The sequence below is a fragment of the Thunnus maccoyii genome, chromosome 8 (genome assembly GCF_910596095.1).
Source record: "Thunnus maccoyii chromosome 8, fThuMac1.1, whole genome shotgun sequence".
NCBI lineage: Eukaryota > Metazoa > Chordata > Actinopteri > Scombriformes > Scombridae > Thunnus > Thunnus maccoyii.
Genome location: NC_056540.1, coordinates 26,280,798 through 26,307,500, shown reverse-complemented (window position 1 = coordinate 26,307,500; position 26,703 = coordinate 26,280,798). Strand labels below are relative to the sequence as shown.

General features: G+C 40.0%; 1 protein-coding gene across 2 annotated transcripts in view; it reads left to right on the top strand.

Moving 5' to 3' along the window:
• The window catches only part of si:dkey-237h12.3 (teneurin-3), a 144,197-nt gene that overhangs the window by 100,298 nt on the left and 17,196 nt on the right, over positions 1-26,703 (top strand). For both annotated transcript variants that reach the window (XM_042418562.1, XM_042418561.1), the window contains 8 exons: positions 1,338-1,484; positions 2,030-2,246; positions 7,019-7,138; positions 9,116-9,377; positions 10,291-10,558; positions 11,576-11,719; positions 20,456-20,705; positions 25,630-25,862. In XM_042418562.1, the coding sequence (XP_042274496.1) occupies positions 1,338-1,484; positions 2,030-2,246; positions 7,019-7,138; positions 9,116-9,377; positions 10,291-10,558; positions 11,576-11,719; positions 20,456-20,705; positions 25,630-25,862 (1,641 nt within the window). The remainder of the gene's footprint in view (positions 1-1,337; positions 1,485-2,029; positions 2,247-7,018; positions 7,139-9,115; positions 9,378-10,290; positions 10,559-11,575; positions 11,720-20,455; positions 20,706-25,629; positions 25,863-26,703) is intronic.

The following is a 26,703-nucleotide window of genomic DNA, read 5'->3' as shown; positions in this document are numbered from 1 at the left end:
AAGTTTTCTCAATGTTTGCTTTAATTTGTGGGTTTAGGATTTATACAATGGAGCCAACCTCTTTTGTTTTATTATCTTCTTTTTTAAAGGGGCAATAGAGTTGAGTGTCATTTGCAGTGAGACTGCAGCACTATCAACAAGACGATCAATTTGGGAGGCACATAAGAGTCCTCTGTTGTATTGAGACATAGCATTGAATTAAATGCTGATGGATTCTTTTCCTTAAATTTAGCTACAGCACTATCAGATGGACACATCTAGTTAAGACATTTTTGTCTAATGGCGTAGTAGTCCAGTAACAGGAAATCAGAAGTTAAAAGACGAAAAGTACTCAAGTACTCAATGTGTAAGCAGCATTTTACTGTTGTAGCTGCCCGACATGGATCGGGTTTGAAATACTTTATATACAGTTAGCTAGTTTCGTCCAGTGGTTCCCAACCATGGGATTGGGCCCCTCCAGAGGGTCACAATATACATCTGAGGTCTTGCAAGATGACCAGTGGGAGAGGAAAGAAGAAAAAACAAAGTTTTGATACAATTTTTTTTTTTGACTTTTTGACTTTCTCTCTAATCTTTGATTTTTGGTGAAATATTGTATCATTTGAACATTTATTGAAATGAAACCATGTGGGAAGTTTAGAGGGAAAAATCACTATTTGAAGGAGCTGTTAACAACTCGTAGACACTCAAAATGTGACCCGCCTACACAGTGCTTTTTGCAAGACATCAAAGGCCAAAAAGGCTGGAAACCACTGGTTTAATCTTTATGATGTGTTGTATTTTAAAAGCTTGTTATATTATCCATTGTGTGAAATCTTCCTCTGAAAGTAAGTAGTAACTAAAGCTGCAAAAAAGTCGGGGAGTAGAAAGTGAAATACCGTATGTCCCTCTGAAATATAGTGGAGTAGAAGTATAAAGGAGCATAAAAGGGAAATACTCTAGTAAAGTACAAGTACCTCAAAACTGTAGTTAAGTACAGTGCTTCAGTAAATGTACTTATTTACTTTCCACCACTGCCGACATGCATTCACAATATCAGCAAGTTTCCCCTCTTTTATCCCATACACTTTACTTTTCAGTCTGGCTGTACATGCCCCTGAAACTCATGTGAAACGACAGTAACTCCTCACACCCTCCCCCCACATCCCCAGTCATGTCAGAGGTGTATTGTACTGTATGTTCACTCAATACTGTCTTTTATCATTTTTGTCCCTCCTCTGCCCCTGTCCACTTTATACTATGCCCCCTTCGCTCTTGTCTTCCCCCCTCCCTTTCTCCTCCTGATTTCCTTGTTCTGACTCGCTCAGCTGCTTGACACGTACATGTTGTGTTGACAGACGGCTGCCCCGGGCTGTGCAACAACAACGGGAGGTGCGTCTTGGATCAGAACGTCTGGCACTGCATCTGCCAGTCAGGATGGAGAGGGCTGGGATGTGATGTAGCGACCGAAACGCTCTGCTCAGATGGCAAGGATAACGAGGGAGGTAGGAAGGAGTAAAAGCCTCGTACAAATAGTCTTTTAGCTCCGGAAAAAGTGAGTGTGCAGCTCTTATTGCGCAAGATAGAAAACTGGCTTTGATGTGGCTCCTCGGTGACAGTGCAAACAAACAAAACAAATCAATCATACATAAAACATAACTAGAAAGAATATGCAAATGTTGCAGCAGAGCAGACTGTTAAACAGCATGCTTGAAAATATACAGTAGACCAATTATGAACTGTGGTTTAAACTATTTATTAATACTCCACTAGCTGGATTTCTAGTAAACTACTCATCGGTCTAATTAACAAGCCCAGAACTTTGGAGGTTCATATTAGGTGACATACTTCGGAAAAGTTCACACTTTGATGTCAGCTCAGGATCTCTGCTGTCACTTTAATGAACTAAAGTTCACGTTAGAAATCATCTGTGTGCACTGGAGCTCCTCACAATAATGGAGATGCTCCCGTGTTTCTTTTGTCAAACCCTAACACATCCAGGTCAACAAAGCTTTCCCTCCCTGTCTCGACTGTCCCTCCTGTTTTCCAGATGGGCTCGTTGACTGCATGGACCCAGACTGCTGCACTCAAATCTCCTGCCAGGGTCAGACCTACTGTCGTGGCTCGCCTGACCCCGCTGCCACCGCCGGTCAGGGTCAAGGGTCGGCCGCCCAGCCCATGTCGAAAGGCTTTTATGATCGTGTCAGTTTTTTGATTGGTCCCAGCGGCAGCCATGTGATACCCTGGGATAACCCGTTCAACAGCAGGTAAGGGGCTTAATGAATTACTGACAGCTCTTTAATTATTTGGATCACGTTAGCTGTTTGCTGTCTCATTAATGTTTGGAAGAGACACCTGTGTTTGTGCAGCCACTCCAAAACGTCAAAGAATCTCACATCTCTTTGTCTTTGCAGTCACTGTGAGTTGTAAACAAGGTGTGTTTACAGTGGTGCCTCTGTCATAAGCATTTTTTTTTTTTTTACCAGTGACGATTAAGTAGCTCAAGAGTGAGCTTATTCCTTGCTAAAAATAGTCTTTATATCTTTAAAAACACGAGGACTCTGTTTCTTAGACAGAGATAACAGGGCCATGTGGTTTTTGGAAAGAGAAAGCACAGCAAACACAGAGACCATTTTCACTGCACATTAATGTGTATCTTCTATAAGAAACCTAATTTTTTTGATCATCAACGAGCCAACCATCACACAGTATATTTGAATATCTGAGGCTGGCACACCTAAGTGGACTTTTCTTTGATATTAGCTAGAAAGAGTTTCTTTCTATAAACTTTCTTTCTAACAGAAAAACACATAAAATCAGGCCCATCACAGAGAGTCTACAAAGGGCCAGTATGTTTTGCATGATAATATCAAACAAAGTGTAAATATATGTCTTTATTTGTTATTACTTTTATAGAAATCTATAGTAATCACACCTATTGCTGCTGTAATATGATACATAATGTGATACATTTTTCACTTAGATGACAATTTCATCTTTTTTTAGCTTCATCAGTCATAAGGTCCTTTTTTCTGTTTTGTAGGACAACAGAGTGTTAAATGTGTCACTTAGTATTCATTTTTAGCCATGCAAGCAGCATTTTAGTAGCCTGTCAATCAGTCTGTTGTGCTTTGGTCCAGACTAAAATATCTCAACAATCTGAACTGATTTTGTACATTTTTGAAATTCACGATCCCCAGCGGATGAATCTTAGGACTTTGTGGATTCCCTGATTTTTTTTTTTTGTGCCACAATGAGCTTCACATTTGTGTTTTTAGAGAAATATCTTGACAACTAGTGTATGGACATTTGCCATGAAATGTCATGGTAATAACTTTGATGATCCTGCAAATTTTCATCTTGTACCGCCATCAATATTTCCATTTTTCCAATTTGTTTCCAACTAATGACATTCCCATTGGCTTCAGCTGTACTTTGTGTTTAGTGCTAATTAGCAAATGTTAGCATGCAAACACGCTAAACCAACAAGATGAAAGTGGTAAACATTGTACCTGATAAACATCAACTTGCTGATGTTAGAATTTGTGCATAAGTAGAGCCTGCTACAGAGCAGCGCTGCTACTGTAGCATTGGATTTTTAGCCATCTCCCTCAAATTCCTCACTAAGTTTAGTTATAGGATTTATTTACATTTGCATGTCTCAATAGATACAATAGGTTTTTATTGTGGTTCACAGGCTTGTGACCATGAATGAAGCTTTTGCTTTTGAGGACAGGCTTTTTATTCATTCATTTATTCATGACTTCTTATAAAGTTACTACACATTTTTGTTTAACGTGTTGAAAGAATTTAATTTCCAAGGTGTTTATTCAAGGTAAAGACATTCATTAAAATTTTCTGATATAAATATAAAGGAAAGGAAGACCTTACCCAACGAACAGACTACTAGGCTACATCAGCATACAAACTGAGAAGACAGTCATATTTTTCACCAAAACCTCAGTGCACTCCCACATCTGTTCAGAATCATGAGCAGCGTTTGTTTTGTGGCTGATGGAGAGGAAAATGATTGCCAACTGTGTGCGCAAGGCTTTGGGAATATTTCCTCCAATAGTTTAAAGTAATCCTTATGTAAATAGTATGCTTTACTGAAAATATAGAATGAGGCGAATCCCCCCCAGTCGGGTTCTCAGTAATCCTCATCCTCATTGTCTTCAGCTTACTGTCGATTTCATGTCTGGCAGAGGCATTAGCTCTCTTGCTCAAAATATTCATTTGCCTTTTTATCTCCTTGTCGAAGTTAGTTTTATAGTCAAAACCATCATGGTGCATTTTAGAAGCTCAGCAAACATGCATACTACTAAATTTGACAAAATTACCTTTTTCTTTTACTGTATGTTACCAGGACAAACATTGCATACATGAAATTAAAAAAGGAGGTCATGAGGAGTTGAAAGAGTCACATAATGAAGTAGAATTCAACAGTGGTAGAATTTGTTTGGAGAACTATATTTTTCAAACATTCATTTGAGGTTATACTGTAGGATGAATTTTTTTTTTTTTACAGCCATGGCAGAGCATACAAAGACTCTGAAGCACTGGAACAATGCCAGAGAAGAATAAAGACATCCAACAGCAGCGATGACTGTTACGTCTAGTAGTGGAGTATCTGATGTCTAACGGTACAGAGATTGGAAACAGTTAGAGGTCATTCCTCTCTTTCTATTTTTTTAAGAAGCCATTGTGTAAGCCAAGAGAAAGGGAGCAGATTTCAGTATGCGTTCAGGTTTCAGGACTCAGCAGTAAACTTGTCCCTTGTATAGCACAGGGAGAGAGAATAAAACATGTGTTGTGGTCTAGTGTTTTTTTTTTCTTTTCTACCCCCTCTAGTTCCCTAGCCATATCACATGTCCCCACACAAGTCTCCCATTGGGTTTTCAGATGGTGTTTTTCTACAGCCGGCATGAGACAATGACAGATAAGAATGCATGAATTATATGATTCATTTCTGGGGTTTCAGCAGGTGGTGTTACTTGGTGTTTGTTTGGGGTTCGGCTCATGTATCATCTGTCTGCCTCTCAAAAGATTAATAGAGACACAGGGAAGAAAGAGCCAACCTTCGCCGGAGCTCTTAAGTGGCCTTGTTCTTCGAGCCGGTGAATAAAAGGATGGGAGATGGTTGTGCCAGGCCTGTAGCAGGAGGGCAGAAAGAGAGGCTAAAGCTGTTGACCATCCCTCAGCTTGTATACATAATGACCTGGAGATAAAGTGGCAAAAAAAGACATTTTTCGCCTACCAGTGACAAATGCAGAGGAAGCACTTCTAAAATTCCGCTTTATGGTTGAGAAGAGGGGAATGATTAAACGTTAGTGCAGAAATATCTCCTCTTGACTTCAAACAAAAGACTGACTTTTCAAATTACTTCACACTTAAGAATATAGCAATGAGAAGCAGGGACTAGTATGAGGCGAGTTTTACCTGAAGGCCTTGCAGTCATGTTGAATAATCGCAGAGGATATCTGAGGCTTTAATCATGTATGAGCCTCCCATGTCTGTGATTTATGAAGCAAAAATGCCAAGGAAAATATAGGTTTTTTAGGTGAAAGCAGGAGAGGGGATGCTGGGGGTGGAAGAGCCTTTTGACCAGAAGCAAATCCATTTGCCAGCAGGGTAAATCTATGCGGGGAAAGTGAAAGAGTAATGCTCTCCCATGCTAGACTAACTACCACAGAGATGCCCTTAAGTGAGGCATTTAACCCTCCCACCTGCTCCAATGGCACTGCTCTTTGGCCAACAGTAGGAGGCAGGTTATATTAGGCTACCACCAGGTATGAATGTACTTAAAAATACTTGTGGAAAAGAAAACCTCTACTTCTTCTTTTTTTTTTTTCTTTTTTTTTTTTTAAAGGGGGCAGACATCTTTTTTCCTCCATAGACGTCAACAAATACTTGACTTCACCGCTGAAGACTGTGCATATTTTTGTATTCAAATAGTTTTTTTTTTTCACGTCTACACTATTTATGACTTCACCTTTCTAAACTGCTGTGGCGATTTTTTTTTTTTTTGTATTCCTTTTCATTGTTTTTACTTCCTGACAGTTTGCCTCAAGCATTGCATTTTGTTGTTATGAATTCCTATAAAGTGCCTCTTGACACGTCAACCGCTGAGCTTTGCAACTTCTCACATCAAGAGAATATCTGTAACTGAGTTGAAGAGCTTGTTTTAACACAATTCTTGTTGATTTATATTATCTTTCATCACGAGTATTACCACAGACATTTATCACGCTATCGAGCACAAGACTCGGGTATGACACTGACAAAAGGCTCTTTTTTTTTTTTTTTTTGGAAGCAAATGTACTTGCAAGAAAAATCCCGCTCGGATCACAGCCTCTTGAAAATACAAGTGAGGGGAGATTCTTAATTTAGTGAGGTCAGAGCGATAACAATACTGTGAATATTTCACTCATGAATCTCATTTGATATGCCCACTGCGGAGTATATTGTACACTTCATTTACTGAGTTGACTTTACTTAGCAGACTGATAATTTAACTGTGAATCTTGTCAGCCATTTTTAATATGCTGTGTGTTTTCCTTTTTTAGCTTTGATGCAGACTGTTTTGAACACAGCTTTCTGTGCTGGGCTTGCAAACAGAATTGCCCTGAAGAGCTACACATGTCTTTCTATGCAACGTCTTGTCAATACTTAATAATATGTTTAATAGAAATAGAGGTTAAGCGTGAACAAATTGCATCAATTTATGTGTCCTTGTGGAATACAAATGCTGCAATACATGTGCAAGATGCTGAGAAACCAAACATTGAAAACCTCATCACAATGAATTATGGACTTTTGAAAGGAGTAAAAAGAGAGAGGTGCTCTGTAAGGTGACATTTTCATGAATAATAACCACTCATGTGTGTGTGTTCCTAATGGCCAGTAAATCATACCTCCCTGCTCATGCTGCTGGCAAAGGGACGGCGGTTGTTAACAGCACTGATGCCGCGGCCGCGTGTTGATGGCGACTAGCATTGTTTGTTTACTCAGCCCTTTCTGTGTTTGTTTACCCACACAGCCTGGCGTCAGTCATCCGGGGTCAGGTCCTCACGGGAGACGGGACGCCCCTCATTGGAGTCAACGTTTCTTTCCTGCACTACCCGGAGTACGGCTACACCATCACACGACAAGATGGCATGTAAGGGTGTCCCTGTGTGCATCACGTGCATCAATAGTTGCAGCATGAAAAGGCACACAGCAACCCGTCTGCATTTATCAACACTGATTTACATGTCCAAATAAACATGAGCACTCTCTTGTAGGCGGCGCAGCTTAGGTTCAACCTTTGCCCTTGCAACGATTTTATTTGTGGACTGAACTGCGGTCCCCAGACCAGTATGGAAAAAATGCATAAAGAGTCCGACAGTGGGAAAGTCGTCCTGGCCATTATCCAAAAAGCACTCAAAACAAATCGAAACAGCAACACATTGTGCCCTCGAACAATTCCTCATGCAAATGTCACAGTGGTGGAGGCCATTTTGAACCAGGCTGTTTAAAATGCATTGAATCAGCAAGGGTAGAATCAATCTGCCCACGGTGTAGTAAAACGTGGGATTACAGTCTGACCTTCTCCTGATATTACCACAGATGGGTCCTTAATAATGGGAGTGCAAATACATATAAGACAAACGTATGTCACATACTTTACAGGAAGGGTTCACCTCAGGTAGGAGCTTTATTTTGCAGATGGGTTTTAGAGATAGTGAACCAGGCCTTCATTCAAATTCAGCAGATAGAGGTTGTGTTTATGTGTTGCCAGTGTGGAATAAAAGGCTTATGAGTGACAGAGAATTGTACAGCTGTTGTTATGTAGCACAATCCTTGAGTCCCCAGATAGCTGAGGATTAGCTGATTTCTTCAGATATTCCGCCCTGTAACTCTTCTGACAAGGAGCGTGATAAATGGTTGGGGATAATCACACTTGGTTAGCCAACAGATCCGCTCAGTGTGTTAAGAAGGGGAGGGGAGGGGCATCAAAGCCTGGCCTCTTGCAGCTGTGAGCTCCCCACTGCCCAAAGTGAAGAGAGCTCGAGAAGGAAGCTGTTTTAGGTCAGCTGCACAGCTTGGCTGTTGGCATGGGCGTGTGAGTGTGTGTGTGTCATACGGGGTGTGGGTGCGTGCATGATGAATGTGCATAAGCATTCAAATCTGTGAGGGTGTGTGTCTTTGTGCATGTGAATGCATGCAATGTCACCACACAGATACTTTACCCCCTGGGTAGCGGAGCTCGCCGAATATATAGAGCAGCACTTCAAAGACTCGCCCTTCATTTCCAAACCAGTAACTTTTCCCTGAGTAATGTCGTACTAATTAAAATCAGAACTCCCAAGACTCAAGACTCCAAACCAAATTCAACCATAAAGTGTCTTCTTACACCATGCCTGGTTAAACAAAAGTCATAAATTAGATTCAGTGAATGATAATAATATATAGAGGCTGTTCAGAGGGAATAAGGAAGAGTTCTCTCTTCCATTGAAAAAGCATTATCAGACTCAGACTTGAAAGAAATATTTACTTTGCTACTTTGCACTTAAAGAGAAATTCCACAATTATATCAATTCTGTCCGTCATTCTTATCGGTAAAAAATAACATCTTACACACTAAGTTATTTGCTTAGATCTGGGTATGTGGCAAATTCCTAAAAAGATGTCCCATGGGTCAAGAAGAACAAATACTCAGCTGTCAACCTAATCCTCATCTTAATTTACAGACCAATCTCTTGATTTACCTTTAACCTACTGTAATTGCCATAGTTGTGCACACACACAAATTCCCTGTGCAATGAGTGGTCATTACTGACATTTTGGGTGTGCTTACTTTTGGATTTATTGCCAAATAAAGTGCTTTAGATAATGTGGTAACAGCTAACCACCTGCCTGTTTGTCTGACCACTGGTATTTAAGTTATGATGTTGCCATCTTCCAAGGTCTCAGCAAATACTTCTGCAAGTAAAAAGTCATCATAACTCATAGACATGATAGCAAAAATTATGACAATTAGGCCCGAATTGCTTGGAAGAGTCTGCAAATACAAATGAATATAGTACAATTATAGCTAATAAATATATTTTTTATCAAATCAGTGACAATTTCCGTTTCATCATGATTTGTTAAGGTTTGACCTTCTGGCCAACGGCGGTGCTTCTCTGACGCTGAGTTACGAGCGTGCTCCGTTCCCCACGCTGCACCGCACAGTGTGGCTTCCCTGGAACGTTTTCCATGTGATGGACACAGTGGTGATGAAGCGGGAAGAGAACGACATCCCCAGCTGTTACCTGACAGGTCTGATCAGGCCCAACCCCCTCATCCTGGCCACGCCCCTCTCCACTCTGTACAAGACCTCCCCAGAGGACAGTCCGATCATCCCCGAGACCCAGGTGAGACTGCTGCGACAAGAGGTGACATGGGGACATGATAGAGCGTGTCACATCACAGGATTTTTATGATCTTTTCCAAATTTATGCTCATATTTGATTGTTTTCAATGACTTTAATAATTTGACTCATGTTTGATCCCAATATTATGGTTAGCGGAGTTGAAGATACACAAGCATGGAGTAGCGATAAATGCTGTTATCTATCTTTTACCGCGGCTTCTCTCTCTTATTTCAAACAGCCAGATTTGCCTTTCAGTTTGCCTTTGAGCTTTGATTGAATTCAGCCGTCTCCTCAAATACTAAGCCATAAATTGTCTCAGAGCAACACAGATAAATTCTGAGGGCACATCGCCCATGGAGGTCGCATGCCTCAGGATTTGGTTTGTATCCATTTGGCCCAAATCAGAGCTGAAAATCCCTAAATATAAAATGTGACTCTGCAGCTTTTGCTGTTTAAAAAAAAAAAAAAAAAAAGGTCTGTGTTACATTTGAGGGAGGAAAATCAGAATTGCTTGGACATGCTTCAGCATGAGCGTAGTGGCAGCCTGAGGTGAAACCTGGTCAATAACTTGGACTCTACAGGAGAAAAAAGAGGATAAGAGTTATCAATTTCTAGAGCTGTGGTGTTCAAGTAAAAGTATTTTGTTCATGTACTCAAATAATAAAGGATTCATTTATTGCCTGTGGAGTTTTCTCAGTTTGAATATACTAATATAGTGTGTGGTTTGGTATAAGAATTCATTTTTAATATTTTGGGTGCTCAACACAAAATCATAATGTTTGACTGCGCCGCATATAATTATCAGAGTCATCCTCAACATTAAATACTAGCAAACTCCTGTTGCTCCCGTTACTTAAGTCTACACTTCACACTGTGAATTTGGCACCCGTCTGACTGCTAATTAAAATCGCAGGTCCTTCACGAGCAAGTGGCCATACCAGGCAGCGACCTCAACCTGGTCTACCTGAGCTCCAGGGCAGCTGGCTACAAGCCCATCCTCAAGGTGCTCCTGACCCAGGACCGTCTCCCCTTTGGCCTGATGAAGGTGCACCTGATGGTGGCCGTCATGGGCCGACAGTTCCAGAAGTCTTTTCCTGCCTTCCCTGACCTCTCCTACACCTTCATCTGGGATAAAACAGACGCCTACAATCAGAAGGTCTTTGGCCTGGCGGAGGCAGTGGGTGAGTTACCCGCTGTGAAGCCGCTGTCTGAAGATGTTGTGTTAGCGTGGGTTCACTGTCAGATACTTGCGCTACCTTCAGGCGATGAACCTTGGTTGAACTTTTGAAGATTGATTTGATGTTTTTTTCTAAATTGAGGATTATTTACCCAGGGACTGCTTTTGTTATCATGTGCAATAAAGATTTAGCAGGTGGTGTGAAATCCTGAAATCCCCCAGTGCTGCATTTTTGAAGGCCACTGCTCTTTTGCTGACATCTTTGTTTTGCATGTATGATATTTCAGCAGCAGTGCACTGACTAAAATATTGCCTCTGAGGCAGTGGCCTGAAAAAATCCAGGGAGGAGCAATAGTTGACAAATGATAAACAATGACAAAAATCATTTGACTGAATCATACATAATGTATATTAATTATATTTTTCTTTGTAGAATCACAATGTCATCTTTAGCAGTGCATTCGAGTGCACTTCTGTTCATATTATCTTGTTTTGCAGAACTCCATGAAGTAGTACTGCATCTTAATTTTTTGCAGCAAAAACTTTTTAAAGTCTGAAAAAGGCTAAGGGAGTTTTTGTTAAGAAGGATGAATATATTTCACAGCCCTGACAATCAACTGAATTCACTCATGGCTTATAACTGCAACCATATCATGGCATTTATGATACTTACAATAATGTGTTCCATCTGAGCCTTTATTGTTTAAATAATTCATGCCACTTTACATGCTATTTCGTGTTGTGGTTTATTTGCATTTACACAAGATAAAACAGACAAATGAGAGGAGAGCGCATAAAACAAACTGTGCAGGTGAGACACTAGAAATCCCACAGGCCTTCTAAAATCATCCCAGCTGGAGAAAATTACATAGTCAAAGAGAACGCAGAACCAGCAAATACAGAAAACAGCCAGAACGTGTGCTGAATGTCTTATATTGTCAAAGCCTCATTGCTGCCATAACTGTCAGGTAAGGAGGATGCAACCTTGCTCACCATAGGCACCTACCATCATTACTTTCAGTGTCAGTGGGATATGAATACGAGTCCTGCCTTGATGTGGTGCTCTGGGAGAAGAGGACAGCGGTGTTACAAGGCTATGAACTGGATGCTGCCAACATGGGAGGATGGATGCTGGACAAACACCACATACTGGACATTCAGAACGGTAAGAAATGCACTCTGGGTTTAACAGAACTGCTCATATACAGGATATAAGTGTTTATGCGTGTGCATGTGGGGCAGAGATAGGTGGCCTCTTAAGCTGAAAACACAGCATGTTCATATAACGTGCGTCAAGTGCTGCCCCCGGCACCAATAGGAAGCACTGCAGTGTGTCAAGATAGTAGTTACCCAGATGTAACTCCTGCTTTATGAGTACAGCGCAAAACAACAAAATGCCATGGGTGAGTTGCTTATTACAGTTTTTGGTTAATAACTTGAAAAAATAATAATCTGAGCAGTGAGATTATGTTTTGAAAGCAGCAGATCAACCAACAATTAATTAATTTGTGAGATAGTGAACTGGTGAAATAGCTAACTAGTAAATAACATCTGTAGTTGGGCCAACATTGTATTTAAGAACAAAACAGCTTCTTCTCTGGGAGAAAAAAAGCTTTTTTTCCAGTGGTGACACTGGAAATAGGATAGTGGCGTGAAGTGCTGCAGGGTGGCGCGTTGACGTGCACCTAGCTGCTGCCGGTGTGGGGGTTGTACATAGAAAATGATAGGGGTGGCTGTTTTGACGCGCGCTGTTCGGTGAGAGTGTGTTTTGGCCTCTTGGGTTACAGGCAGGTGGTCTTTACCCTCAATCACAGCAATAAATACTTGAACCAAAATGAAATATGGTTCGTCATCCCATCTGCAGATAATGGAGGAGAGTTTTGAAGGGCCGATCATTCACAGTAATGACGGAATAAATCAGTGAGTAAGTCACCAGGGTGCAGGGCTCGCTACGAATCCACGCTACTCAGCTATTTTAGGAAGAAGACAGCTTTTTGCTGCTCATGAAGACTTACACTTTTGATGAACAGGTGTCATGTTTAATTATCACATTAATTCAATAAACTAAATTAATTTCTCCCTCTGTCATCAATCAGAACCGCTTTAATCATCAAGTACAATAAATGGACAAGCTTCTGTCTTTGTCGTGCTGTTGCAGAGACGTGAGAGAGTGAAACATACATAATGAAACTATCAAAGATACATAGAGCTTTGAGTCACTGCTGGGTTACACAACCAGGAGGTCACACACTATAATCTGGAGAATTCAGGCAGTAATATGACTGCAATTATAAGAAGCAGGCCTCAGGGTAGAGTGCATTGTCAGTGTGCCAGGCTACTGTTTTGACATTAAACCCACTCCAGCTCACAATCGTTGTTCCAGTTGTCCATGACAATTTGTGTCCCTTTCATTTTGAAAACAAGCGAGGTTACAGTCGTGGCCTTCAGCAGAGTCCTTAGTCTCACACTGTCATGTTGGAGTTTGTGACTTGGATATTTATGTTTTTTTGTTACCCTGGGTTTTTGTGTTATTTTGTTTTGGGCATTTAAATGTTGTCTTTGCTCATTTTTTAAAATCAAATTCACTCAGCCATTTGTGAATCTCAGGCAGTTGTGTGCATTTGCAAAGAGATGCATCTAAGAAGCTGGTAATTATACCTGGAGTAATGGTTTGTCTGGTTCTAGCCATATTACTGTGTCTTTGAGAACAGAGTCTGGAGACTTTCTTTGATGTTTCTTTCAGCAGTAGCGTCAGGCCTTGCATGGTTATGATTGATTTTTCTTCTGATTCAACTTTGTTATTTCTATTATTGAGGGTGAGAAAACATGAAGATGTAACAGCTGATACAATTTGTAGATGCAGACCAATGGTTGTTTTTAATCCATCCTTTCTCAGTCTCATGTTTCTAGCAAGTCTCATTTTATGTTCAGGCAAATATAAGTATGGGTCAGTTTGGCATCGGGAAGTATAGTGAAATAGTGTTTTGTTAACTTCTTCCCTATTTTAAACCATCATCACGTCAAAATAAGTTTTGAGAGGTCATTGTGCTGAAAAGATAAAACAAATCCCATCACTCTGAAGAAGATAAACCTTTAAATATATTTAATTTAAATGTAGAGATACAGTGCAAATTTATCAACCTCCCTTCTTGTGGTGCAGAATCTCATTTTAAGACAAAAATATTCCTTTTATATAATCGTCAGGAGGAGGCAATATGACATGTCATGCAATGATATCCTTATTAATATCCTGACAAGACATTTTCTAGCATTACCCAGTATTCATTTGAACTGGCTATCACTCTCCAAAGTTGTATTGTACACCCACAGGCACTCAGTCAGAGGTCATATTAGTCACTGAACAGGTAGGAGTTAAACTCTTCTCTGATTCACTCCCCACTGCAATGCTTTTTTGAAACTTCTATAAAGTCATTTCCTCAATAAGCAGACAAAATGTACATACTTAGATTTAGGTGAGCTTTGATCAGGCAACAAGTTGGCCCTCAGCCCACTTCATAGTGTACATCACTATGAAGTGGCTTCAGCCGCCAGGAGTTACTGATGATTTTGGTTCTTTGAGAGATTGATAAATCACTTTAAAGAATTTTACAGATTAATTTCCAGTTGCAATGCTTGATGCTCAAAACTCTGCAAAGGCTTGGTTGGCTTTCTTATAATATAGTATGTATCTACTATCATCTCAGTGTCTGAATAAATTGTAGTCATTTATAAGATACTACCAGTGGGACCGGCAAGGTTAAAGAGGTTAATGAGGTTCACTGGTTTAACAGCACACTATTAAAATGTTCAAGTGACCGAGTTTGCATTAAAAACACCATTGCTTTTATATGTATGCATGCAGGGTGTTCCCTAGATTTCTGGAGGGCTTAGCTGCTGTGGTTGTGTCTGGTTTCATTGGGGGGGGTTTGGGGATCTGGGGGTCCTTCCCCAAGAAAATGATATTATTTGACCTAACCCTAACCCTAAGTATTATAATGGTAGGTAAAACCCTAAGCATGGTGCTGACATTGAATTTTGACTGTGTTCTCTCAATCCCTGCTAGCATCAAAAACACGTAGGAGGAGAATTTACATTTCTTAGGAGGTTTTTGTGAGCTCCAGTGGAGCTACAGAACATCCTTACATATCATTTGCAACCACACAGAAGTATAAATCTGTGTCCATTTGGCTAAGATCGTCATGCTTTATGACACCACTGAAATTATTTTTGTTAACAGATATTTTGGCTACCAGAGGAGCTGTGTTTTTAAGGAGGACTGTTTGTATAACTCCATCCTTCCTACTCCTTGAATCTAGTCTTGTATAACATCTTGCATGCACACCAACAGTTGGCAGGGGAAACATTAGTCATCATACAACACTCATAGGGTTTGAACAGTAATATCATCCATGTATTCTGCATGTATAACAGACTTTTAACATCTCAAAGACTGCACAAACTGCCTATGTCGGATATGTTTGTGGAAAACATGTCAGAGAACCAGTTTCTGAGTCTTCCTTTACTTTGTTCACACCTTGATGCTACTTAGTCCTGCCTCTTTGTTAAACATTAAAAGAACAGACATAGGGGCCCATTGCCGAACCCAATCTGTCAAGCCATCCAGAACGTGAAGTTTGTGAGGTATGCAAAAGAACACTGAAATATGCCTCTAGCATGACTGCTGCTGATGCATTGCTTTTCATCCCACCTGTCTCAAAGTATAGCACAGCCATCACCAAAGCCTTCTCTGTGGCAGCATGACAGTTGGAGTTGTTGTGAGACACGTTTGTGATCAACAGATACAGTAGATGCAGCATGTGTGATATGCTAATGTTTGCTGCATCCTTTATTAGATTGAGCTATGCTGCATGTCTGGATTTATCGGAAAATTGGATGTTACTGTGCATGAGAAATCATTATGTGCAGGGTTTTACTTCTACATGGAAACAGTGATGACAGAAATGAAACAACCAGATGGTGTCTAGTTTTTCCTATGCAGTAAATGCTGCAGCCTCCCCAAGGCTCTTTCACACTTTTCACTTGTCCTATTACAACACCGCCCCAAAAATAAATGACAAAGTCTGACTAAATTTAAAAAGGTTCAAAAATACTTTAGCAAACTTACGTTGCTCTGTCTCATTTACCCCTCTCTGACAGGGGCTTAATCAATTTGCCAAAAGGGTTTCATGCTACAATCCTATTAGCTCAATCCAAGGACAGTGAGCTCTGTAAGACTGTGAAATGTTTTTGTTAGCAACTTTGGTATGCTAGTTTATACTGGGCTCACATCAAAGTATCATAGCCCTATCTGTAATTCTATCTGTCTTTGCCATCAGACATATTAATTTTTATTACAGAGGTTGTGAGTAGGCACCTAGTTTTATCCTCTACATTTTCTCAATCCAAACTGAATTATTCAGTCTTGCATTCAGCCACTTTTTGACATTTGAGATTTATGGCCCACGTGGGTTTTTGGGCAAGCAATGCAGTTCAATATCCTCAGCCGGCATGAAGATGAATCCAAATATCACTGTTTGCCTTCATTGCTGCTGCAGTATTGATTCTTTAATGCTGTAAACCTTGACTAATGTCCTCACCCAACATGTTAGCAAGCGGTGGTCCTGTGCGGCTGCACAGTGGTTTAGCTCCAGACATTTGCTATTGCTCTTTGTTGTGACTCGTGCTTCATTTTCGCACCACTTCCAACATCTGAGGGCTTTTTCTCTCATCGTTTGTGGCAAAAGACCCGAGCAAAAGCCGCCTGCCTCTCTCTGCCTCCACCCCAGAGCCTGTCAAACTAGATAAGGCAAATTGCTTGTGTCTGTGCTTTAGTCATGTCCTCCTGCCCCTCCTTTCTTCATTACAAGTGGATATGCCTTCCCCTCAATCTGCAGCTTGTCTCTATCTAGGGTAACATAGCTGATTCTTATTGGACACAGTTAGAGTTCAGCAACTCAGTATCTTGGAGTGTAGGCCTACTTACTGTACAGCTCACACACATGCTCCATTTGAAGCACTGGGTGGTTTCTGCCCACTTTTAGCCTCCATCATGGTGGATCAGTGGAAGTTTGGGTGGTATGACACAGCACAAAGGAGAACAAAGAAGGACATGGTGCAATTAAGACACACTCCCGCTCCTCCCCGACCAATCTCTGTACTCTCTATGTGTCACCAAGGTGACATTGCTCAAGGCACTCTAGTTATTTTATCAGGTACAGAGGCTCGGTCTTGCATTTGTATCTTGGAAGCTGTGATGTTGGCATTAAAGCTTTTTTTTCCCCACTACATGGCTCAAATTAGCCTGTTATCAAACAGATTAATACCTTCTGTAATTATTCTATTGGAATCAAGGGATCAATTGAACAAACAGTCATCAATGAGTGAATATATACAGAGTAGGTAAAAATGTGGCCCTGTAATTTGAGACAGTGTAGTGAGGATTATGTTCTATATACAGGAAGATGGCAAAGTATGTGAATAAGACAGTTTCCACTCCCTGCTCAAATATTTCTGTAATGACTCCCCGTCTAGTTTTCTATTTTCCGCTCTCTCCCTATATGTGATAGAAAATTGCCTCATATTTGCTCCACGTTTCTCTACACTCTACACTTACATTCACCATCATTTGTTTTTAATAAACATTTATACTTTGGTGATTTTTCTCAACATATTTCTGTTATTATTTGTCAAATTCCATGTTACTGCCTGAGTGTTTAGTAATGTGGTAAATGCCATGTGACATGCAGTTACATTACATTACAGGCTGTGTGCTCACTGGTTGGAGCATGTCGGAGTGATCTTGGAGCAACAACAGATTCTCAGACTTCCTCACTATGCCAAGCAAAACAGTGATTTTTCTCTTTCACCAGCTTCTATCCAAAACTCAAACACGCCTCCACACTTTCATTTATTAATCAAGGAGCAGACACTTCACTTAAATCTGTCAAGGGAACACTAGTTTGCTTCAGTCTGCAGAAAAACAGAACTTGGCCAAATTGTATAAATTGTCACAAATAATAGTAGTTGTTGTGTCTAATATAGATTTCATCCTAACTTTGCTTCAAGATAAGAACAGAGTGAAATAAAAGTATAACATATTTATAATATCTTTAAGGACTCCAAATGCATTTTTGTCAGGACACTGCAGGGGTCCCCCTCTTCAGCCTGGAGCACTGGATATCATCAGTGCGGCACTCCAGCTGAGACGTCACAAGCATGATCCTTGTAACAGTCATCAACAGTAATGTGTCATGACCAAGTGTCCTTGAGGGAGGAAAACTGAACCTTAATTTGCTCACTCACTCTAAGTTGAAGCACATAAGAACGGCAGAAGTTGTCTAAGTGAAAGAATATCCACACTTAGTATGAGGGAGATCGTGGGGGGTAGTTGTTGATTGATTAGTTTATTTAATCCATTCCATTATGGTGTCTAATAGCCTATGGTTTGACTTGTGTGTACTGTAAACCATGATGGAAGTGTAAATAAAGAGGACCAAGGCGGCTTGCCAAAATGACCTCAGCATTAAATGTTTTTTTTTTTTTTACTGAACGTCAGCCAAACTGCTAGACTGCTGTACTGCTGCAACTGATCCATGTCCTACACACTGCATTAGGCTCCCGAATATTGGAAACGTCTTTGTCTTTCCTGAGAATGTTAAGGAGCTATTGAGCAAACAGACATTAACATTCTAGACAGATTACATAGCTTATTTGTTATTTGTAGCTATGTTTCCGAGTGTAGCGTCAAACAATCAGTGTGATGAAAATCTCACTGAGTGTTTCATTCATTGAGCAGACACATGGATCACAGTTCAATTAAAGTCCCAAGGTCACACGTTTGATGGCGTCACGCATAAAGCCATCCCCTGGACCTATTTGTCTTTGTTAGAGGCTCATGTATAATGCTCTTGGATACAAAAGACGGATTGGTCAGATTGTCCTGTCAAGAGTCTCCCCAGACCGTGCCTTCATTTGAATTTGCCCTTCAATCAATTAAATCAATGAAAGGAACTAATCAGAGAAGGGACAAGCAGCATGGCTGCACGCTCGATTTCACATACATCGAGGGTTACGATGGCTTTCGGGATAACGCTGTGGGAGAACGACATTATATGGCCATTCAGTGGTGTCATAGATCTACTAATTAGGACAGAGGCAGTGTGAATTCAAACAAGTTGCTGGATGTGAATAATTAAGTGCTTCCAGCATGCACTTCTTCCCTTTGATGTATTTTCCCCTTTGAAGAGAGTCCCACTATATCAGTACCCCCCCCCCCCCTAAAAAGTCAGTTATATCTGCTTCTTGTTAAAATATTCATCTGTAGTGACTCACCAAATTTGGTGAGTCCTCAGTGAAATGTATGCACTGTTAGGGGGAGGTACAGTGCACCATACTTATGTTAACCACCTCTCTGTGACTTGGGGAAAACAGGCTCCCTGTCAAGTTAAAAGAACTTTATTTTACATAAAATATACTTCAGCTTTGTGGAGGGTTTTCATAAACCCACTGAAGCAGTTTCATAATTATGCATGGGACTGAAGGTGACTTTATGGTCAACTGGTTGCCTGTGTGCTGAATCCACTCCCTGCACTATTTAAATCTCATCACTTTCTGGTCTTTGATCGCAATAACATAAACAAAACTCACTTAAACCATAATTTCTCAACCTTTAGGAAACTCATATCAGTGGTGTACTGAGGGCAACCTTAAAAAAGGCTGTTGCCGCCTCTGAAGTACAACTGACTAGCTGATACAGAGGAGTTTCTGTACTATAAATGTGAACAAAACAAAATTTAAGGGCAGGGTGAACAGTATTATGAGAGCATAATCAAACACCCTTAAACTATGTTTAATGAGCCGTTTATCATTTTAGTTATGATGACATTGTGTCTAGTAAGGTCAAAAAGGAATGGTCAACTTTGTTTTACCTCTATTTCCAAGTTCATACGATGTGTTAAAGGGGTACTACAGCAAATTAGTTTTGCACTTTCATGAAGTTGGGAGACTCACAAGAGACACATTTAAACAAGACTACAAGACTGTGACCAATTTGTTACAGGGATAGTCAGTGGTAGTGTCTATAGTGTGAATTCCTGGAAATAAAATGTTCATCTGCAATTTTCTGTAGTGGTCCCAGTAATATTTACTGAAGTAGCATATCGCATGGCATGGTTAAACTACATTTGAGTAAGAAAAAAGTGTATAAATGCAGTTGCAAGAACAATACTTTCCAGTCATAGTCTAATTTGGGTAAAACAATAAAAACACTGGATCCTACATTCCCCATAATCAAGCTCACTTCTTTCAAACCCAACACCTCCAGTTTGTAATGCAGGCTTTCTGTTAAAAATAAAGTCTCAAGCTTATGCTGAGATGATCCTGATGATGTCACCAGGGTTATTACTTCAACTTTGGAAAGCTCCCTCCTAAGCAACATAGTACATTAGACAACTGTTTTCACAGGCTGAGTGGTACTCTTTGTGGCGAATAAAGAAACGTAATATGTGAAATGGGTGGGCTGTCCCTTTTAATAGTAGGTTGAATATTTTTGAATGTTGGACAAAGAGCTAAGCTAATTGTCCCCCGGTGCTAGCTCCATACTTTAAAGAAAAGAAAAAAAAATCATATCATCCCATTAACCCTTCCCACATCAATCCTCCCCTCTAACTCCTGGGAGAGTAGTATTGATCTTCTCATCTAACTCTCAGCAAGAGAGCAAATAAGAGCATTTCCTGAACTGGTGAGCTTCTCCTTTAATATGTTATTTATAGTGTTGTAAATTGGATGTGTGTATTTCCATATTAGCTGCAAGAGTATCTCAACAGACTTTCTGGTTGAATAAATAAAATAAATAATGATCCTAGTATCTGCAACCACTCATGTCTGGTGTTTTGTTTCCCAGGCATTCTTTACAAAGGCAGCGGGGAGAACCAGTTCATCTCTCTGCAGCCTCCTGTGATCTCCACTGTCATGGGGAACGGGCGGCGTAGAAGCATCTCATGCCCCAGCTGTAATGGTCAGGCCCAAGGCAACAAGCTGTTGGCGCCAGTGGCTCTGGCATGGGGCATCGATGGTAGTCTGTACGTTGGAGATTTCAACTATATCCGTCGCATCTACCCATCTGGCAATGTCACAAGTATCATGGAGCTGAGGTAAGCTCAAGTGCATGTTACTCTTAGTTTGTTGATTTAAAAAACAGAACATTTATTGCGCAACTTGTTGAAACTTTACCTCTGCCCCTTCACTAAATGGTACAAAATCCAAGGTTTAAGTAAGTATAAACTGTATGAAGAATTTTCATAGTCAAGATGAAAGGTGATACTTCATGGTAGTGTTTTGTGTTATAGATTTTGAATTGAGAATTTGAACATGAAACACACAAAATCAGGCAACATACTGTGCTGTAGTTGACCCCTAAAAAAATATTCAGATATGAAAAATATGGACTCCAACAGAGTATATTTTGGGTCCCACTTTGCATTTCTGCATTTAGTTCAGTGTGGAGAGTAAAACCAAAATGGCATAGTGGACAGACTTTCAGTCACACACATCTCTTCCTTACCCATAGAAACTTGAAATCTTTTCCCTATCCATCTCCATAATTAGGAAAGACATCCTGTCTTCAGCGTGTAATTGGGATGATTTACACCCTCTTGCCAAGTTGGCTTCTCTCAGCAATGACTCTGATTCGGCCAGTTGGCTTATTTCAAAGTGGCAGATGTTGATTAAATGTATATTGGGCCATCATCCTTATTCAGACACGTACATGACAGACATATGAAAACTGCCTTAACGGGACATGGGTCACCACACTGTTCCCCAAAATGTTGGTGTACATTATGTGGTTTGCAGATTTCTGCTAAGATCATGCAGAAGTTCATATATCCCCACACCAACAATTTAAATTTCAAGAATTAAAAAAACATTCCTCCTCTACCTCAGTAAACCTGTCGATGTACCTGTGCAGTACTAAGCATCACTCTAAGGCAGCTCTCTGGCAGAAATGTGTGTAACAGTATAAATGGGAAACAGGTTGCAGCTGTAAAGGAGCATGCACGCTCAGCAGCTGTTTCCTAGATAAATAATGGTTTAAGAAATGGTTTGTGTCTCCAAGCAACTATTTTACTCTGTTTACAAGGAGAGAAACACAAAACACTACCATGTGGACTCGTGTTGGCTACATTCAATTGAATCATATAAGACAAACATATAAGACACACTAAGGGAACTTTAGTTCAGATTAGAAGGCAGCTTGCTGTCCAGATTTAAACCAGTACAAATGGAAAAAAAGTCTAATTGCTTATGCTCTATTTGATGTAACCACCAAAATTGTTTCATTTTTTGGTATGTATGCTTGTTATTAAGAGTCCAGATACTCCATATGGGTTTTACAGAACCTTTGTCAACTGCTGTTAGTCTTTATTTAGATTCTGGCTGCACTGGGCAATGTAACAAGTGGCAGAATCAATATTTCAATATGAGTGGCCAAATTGAGAAAAGCAGAGGTAATGCAGGATGGGGCTTTATGGAGATAGGAGTACATATTTTCCTCTCTGCGGGTAGTAACTCTCAGCCAAAGCCCTGCCTCTCCACTTTCTGCCAAACGGATTGTCATTGCCTGCGACTTTCTCTAGTGGCTGTGTTGATCCTTTAAGGGGATACTTTTGACTTTCCAGGTTTCAGCAGTTTGTTTTTCCTCACTTGACACTGTGAGGAGAAAAAAAAGGCTCCATTTTGTTTTCAACTTTTCAGTCATTGTTTGCACTAGCTACTATTTACCTCTATAACAGTTATTCCTACAACAAGAAAATTGTCTGATTGGAAAAAAAACAACAACCTGAAACTGAAAATGAAAAAAAGTATCCCTTTTAAGATTTGCCAATTTCATTATCTTGATTCTCTTTCTCTGTTTTCCTTCTCCTTGCGTGCTTTGTCATAGAAATAAAGACTTTAGACACAGGTAGGTGTATTATCTTAGCGCATGTTGTCTCTTCCTTTCCATACACCTTTGTCATCATCTTTATAAATATATGAATAACCCCCCCATGTGTAATTATTACAAAAAAATTATAGCTTAATTATAGCTGTATAAGAGGAGGTGTGCGCAGTCTATCAGGAGTTGTGCAATGTAACTGTTGATGAAATGACTAGAAACCTTGACACATTTAAACTGTAGTGGTATAAATATGGAAAAGCAAGTTAGTATAACATATATACTATTAACATCTGTGCACCAAGTGCAATTCAGTCTAGTACAATAGCGCTGCAATAAACAGTACCACTGTGAAGCTTATAATTACATTTACCGTTATGGTGTTTGGCAGATGCTCTGATCCTGAGGGCTTACACAACTGCTTTGTATTCATGATTAAGACAACACCAAACGACCAAGCAAAGATGGTTGAAATGAGGTTGCTTTAGTGATTAAATGACCACAAATGCAAAAGGTGCTACAGGGAATGAAATTGTGAACTGGACTAATAATTATGGTTACTGGACCTACAGCAAGATTATGTGATATAGATATGTAAATTTTGTATGAATTTAAACTAATATACTCAATTGTCTGATAATAACAGAAGCCATTTCCTGCCTCAAGTTTCAATAAAACACACATAGTCACCCCTTTCATCTGATTTCAGCTGCCCATTACTATAACATTTCTGGTCCAGTACAGTTTTGATTAATGCCCATATCCAGATGTTTCTGTAAGAGCCTTGTAAAAGCTCTATGTGGCCACCAAAAGACAAATAAAGCCTTACAGTGCAGTGCAAGACTTATTGGTCAGTTAGTTAGTTTTGATTTTCCTCCCAAGCTCTGTGCATGTTCGATGATAGAGCTCCATAAGTGTCCAGATCAATGTCAGTCCATATGACTCATATGTCTACTTTTGGTTTGTTTATGTGAATCCTAAATGGCCACAATCAATCATTTTGTCCCCTTAAATTTGGTCAAGACCAAACGATCCGAAGAGAAGCAGATTAGAGACATTTTGCTACAGGTCAGCGTTGAACCATTGTCTGAAGGTAGTCAGGTGACGTTTCATTCTTGGCCTACAACAAGGTGTTGAACCTAATTTAAGCTACTACAGGAAGCCAGTGAAGGGAGCGTAGACGCAGAGTGACAAGTGAGTGCTTGTGACATGTGAATGCTTGGGCAGGTTGATACCACACTCCTGAATTCTTGATCAATTGAAGGGTTCTGATTAGTCTCATCTTGAGATGACAGCACCTGCGCTAGCGCCTGGGTCACAACTTGGGATGGGTATGTTCAAACTCTCCTTATGTAGTGACAGATGAACCTACATATAGAAGCATCAGTCACCACCTGTTCTGAGAGCAGTCAGGTGGTGGATGTTAGTTTTTGCTGAGACTGCCAAAGAGGTGTCGAGTGGTGATTTCTGCAGCCGTTTTTTGTAAACAACATATAAGATATAAGACCGCACAGTAAAGCCTCACAACTTACCATACATCTATCTTACCATCAGAAGCTTCACAAAGATTGCATTCAGCACGGCGCTTTTATATTGGACTGCTTAATGTTGTACAGGTGTATCATTTATTGTGTTCATCCCCTAAAGGTTGACTGTAAAGGAAAGGGCTCTTAGTGTATGTCTTGCTGAATTCTTTATAGGAATTTGATAGCAGCCACCTATTTTGAGCATTTACTTTGACTCATAATAGCTGTCAAGGTTTATGACTCTATCTTCATCATTTTATAAAGATGTTTCATTGCCACATTTATTTTGCCATCACATTATCCATTTCCAAAGCCAACCAGTATTGACTGAGGTACCATTAAGCTGGAGTACAAGCAGAGAAGCCATGTTTATGACTGCACTGTAAAGCGAGCTATCTTTCATGTTAACTGCCTCTATTTCGGGCTCTTTAATGGCACTTAAGCACGTGTTATGTATCAACACTGTGCCTTAATAGAAAAGGTTAATTCAATCGTTTTTCAACATTTTGAGCTTGTTTAAATGGGACGTCACATAAAATGATGCTTTAATTGGCTTTCTTCATGTCTAAATTTTAGTCAGTCACATGTTCTCTTTTGAATCCTAATCCTTAATACATTTGCTCTCCGATTCAGACGGGGTTAGATCTATTATGAGATGGTTAAAAGAATGCAAATAAGCAGAACAAGATGCACTGCCATTAGTTGTTGCACTTAGTTAACATAAGCCAGTCATTTCAGTGATTTCTAAAGTCCCACAGGGAAGTGATAACAAATGAAATGAAAGGATCTGGCACATAAGTTGTCATTTCTGCTTTGCATACTGGAACCCCGCTGCAGTGGTATCCTGTTAAATTCTGTTTGACTTCCATCTTTTCAACCTTCTGTCTTCTACTTTTCACTCTCAAAGGCTCCCCCCCCTTTTTTTCCTGCTGTGGAAATTCTTCACAGTTTTTCCACAACATTATTTTCCTTTTCAGTTCATTATCCGCGTTCATGACAATGTTGCTACTAATTTTAAATTGATAATAAGGTTTGTATTTTAAGCTGCAAGTGACTGGAAAAAAATAAGTTACACTTAATTAGTTGCTTAGGGTGTGTGTGTGTTTTAGAAAATAAGATTTTTAATGGCAGCTTAAATGCTAAGAACACAACCTGATTGGTATTATCTTTCTGTCATCTCTTTTAATGCAATTTTTTAAAAAATACATGGATTCCCTAATTTCATTATTGCTCGCTAATAGTGTTTAAACAATACACCTTTCTGTATTCCCTAGGATATACTGAGCACATTTTCTAAAAAGTGTTTCCTATTTAGACAACTTGAAAAATGTAATGTGTAATGAAAACAATGTTCCTGCCTCCCTAGAGAGGTATAATGGAATCAACTGTTAATAATATTCTTAACTCAAAATGTTTTATTCAGAGGAAAAGTCAGGCTAAATTTCATCTGGGGTCAATTGGGGTTTACAGGTTTTAAAGTGTTTGAAAGATGATTGCATTAGATCAAATTTTAGGGGGAAATTGGTGCCATTAAAGGACAATTCAACTGCATCATAAGAAAAGGGCAATTTTTGTCTGCAATTACCATATATAACCAAGTTATTGTCTTGAATGCAGTAACAACCCGGCACACCGGTATTACCTGGCAACTGACCCGGTATCCGGCCAGCTGTACGTGTCAGACACAAACTCCCGGAGGATCTACCGACCAAAAATCTTAACCGGCACCAAGGATCTGCAGTCGAATGCGGAGGTGGTGGCAGGAACTGGGGAACACTGTCTGCCTTTTGATGAGAACCACTGTGGTGATGGAGGCAAAGCTCCAGAGGCCTCTCTCACTGGACCCAAAGGTATCATTTAAAACTAATGAAGATGTTGTACTCAAATGAAGGGGGTGGGACATGGTGATAGGTTTCTCAGTCATGACTGGCAACTGCTAGATTTAAATTTATGTGTGCATTGGGCTCTGTGTCAGATCTGGGCCTACTTGTTTTCATGGATGAATTTAGGCTTTGGATCATGTGTTGAGGTATAATTAAGCAGGATGTTCAACTGGGGAAAAAAAGGAGCTTTGTAAATTCAAGATGTGCATTTCTGCTGCATATCATAAGGTTGTTGTTTTAACCTCCAGAAATGTAATCCCCAATTTATTTTGCATAATTGGGTATTCCAGTAAATATTTTTTAAAATTTATACTTGATTCTGCTTGTGGCTTTGTTTCAAACAGCTCTTGTGAAAGTAAAGTCTCCAGGCCTTTAAAGCTTATACTGCAGTTATAACTACTCACAAGTCAGTACCTGCTATGCACAACTTGTGGTCTGCATTGAAATAGCACATGGCTGTCTGTGCCATTTGTGGTTGGATTGCTCACTTTTCCATAAATTCTTCTGGATGAAAAGGCTAAGATGAATTGTTTTTGCACTAGTTGTTGCCCGCTCTGAATGCCAACTGCAATAGCTCAGCTTTAGCTGGGTGATAAAGGCTTGAGTGGAGCGACTCTAATGATGAAGTGGGTGGAAGCCGAGACCAGAGAAGAAAGAGCAGATGGCTCCATTTTTTTCTCCTCTCAGACATTTGGTGAACTCTGCTCAAATGTGACACTTTTCATCTGTCTGAGAATCTCAGACTGTCAAATAGCCAGCTCCCAAGGAGTCACTGTGGGCTCCCTTGGCTCGTCAATGTTTTAGCAGA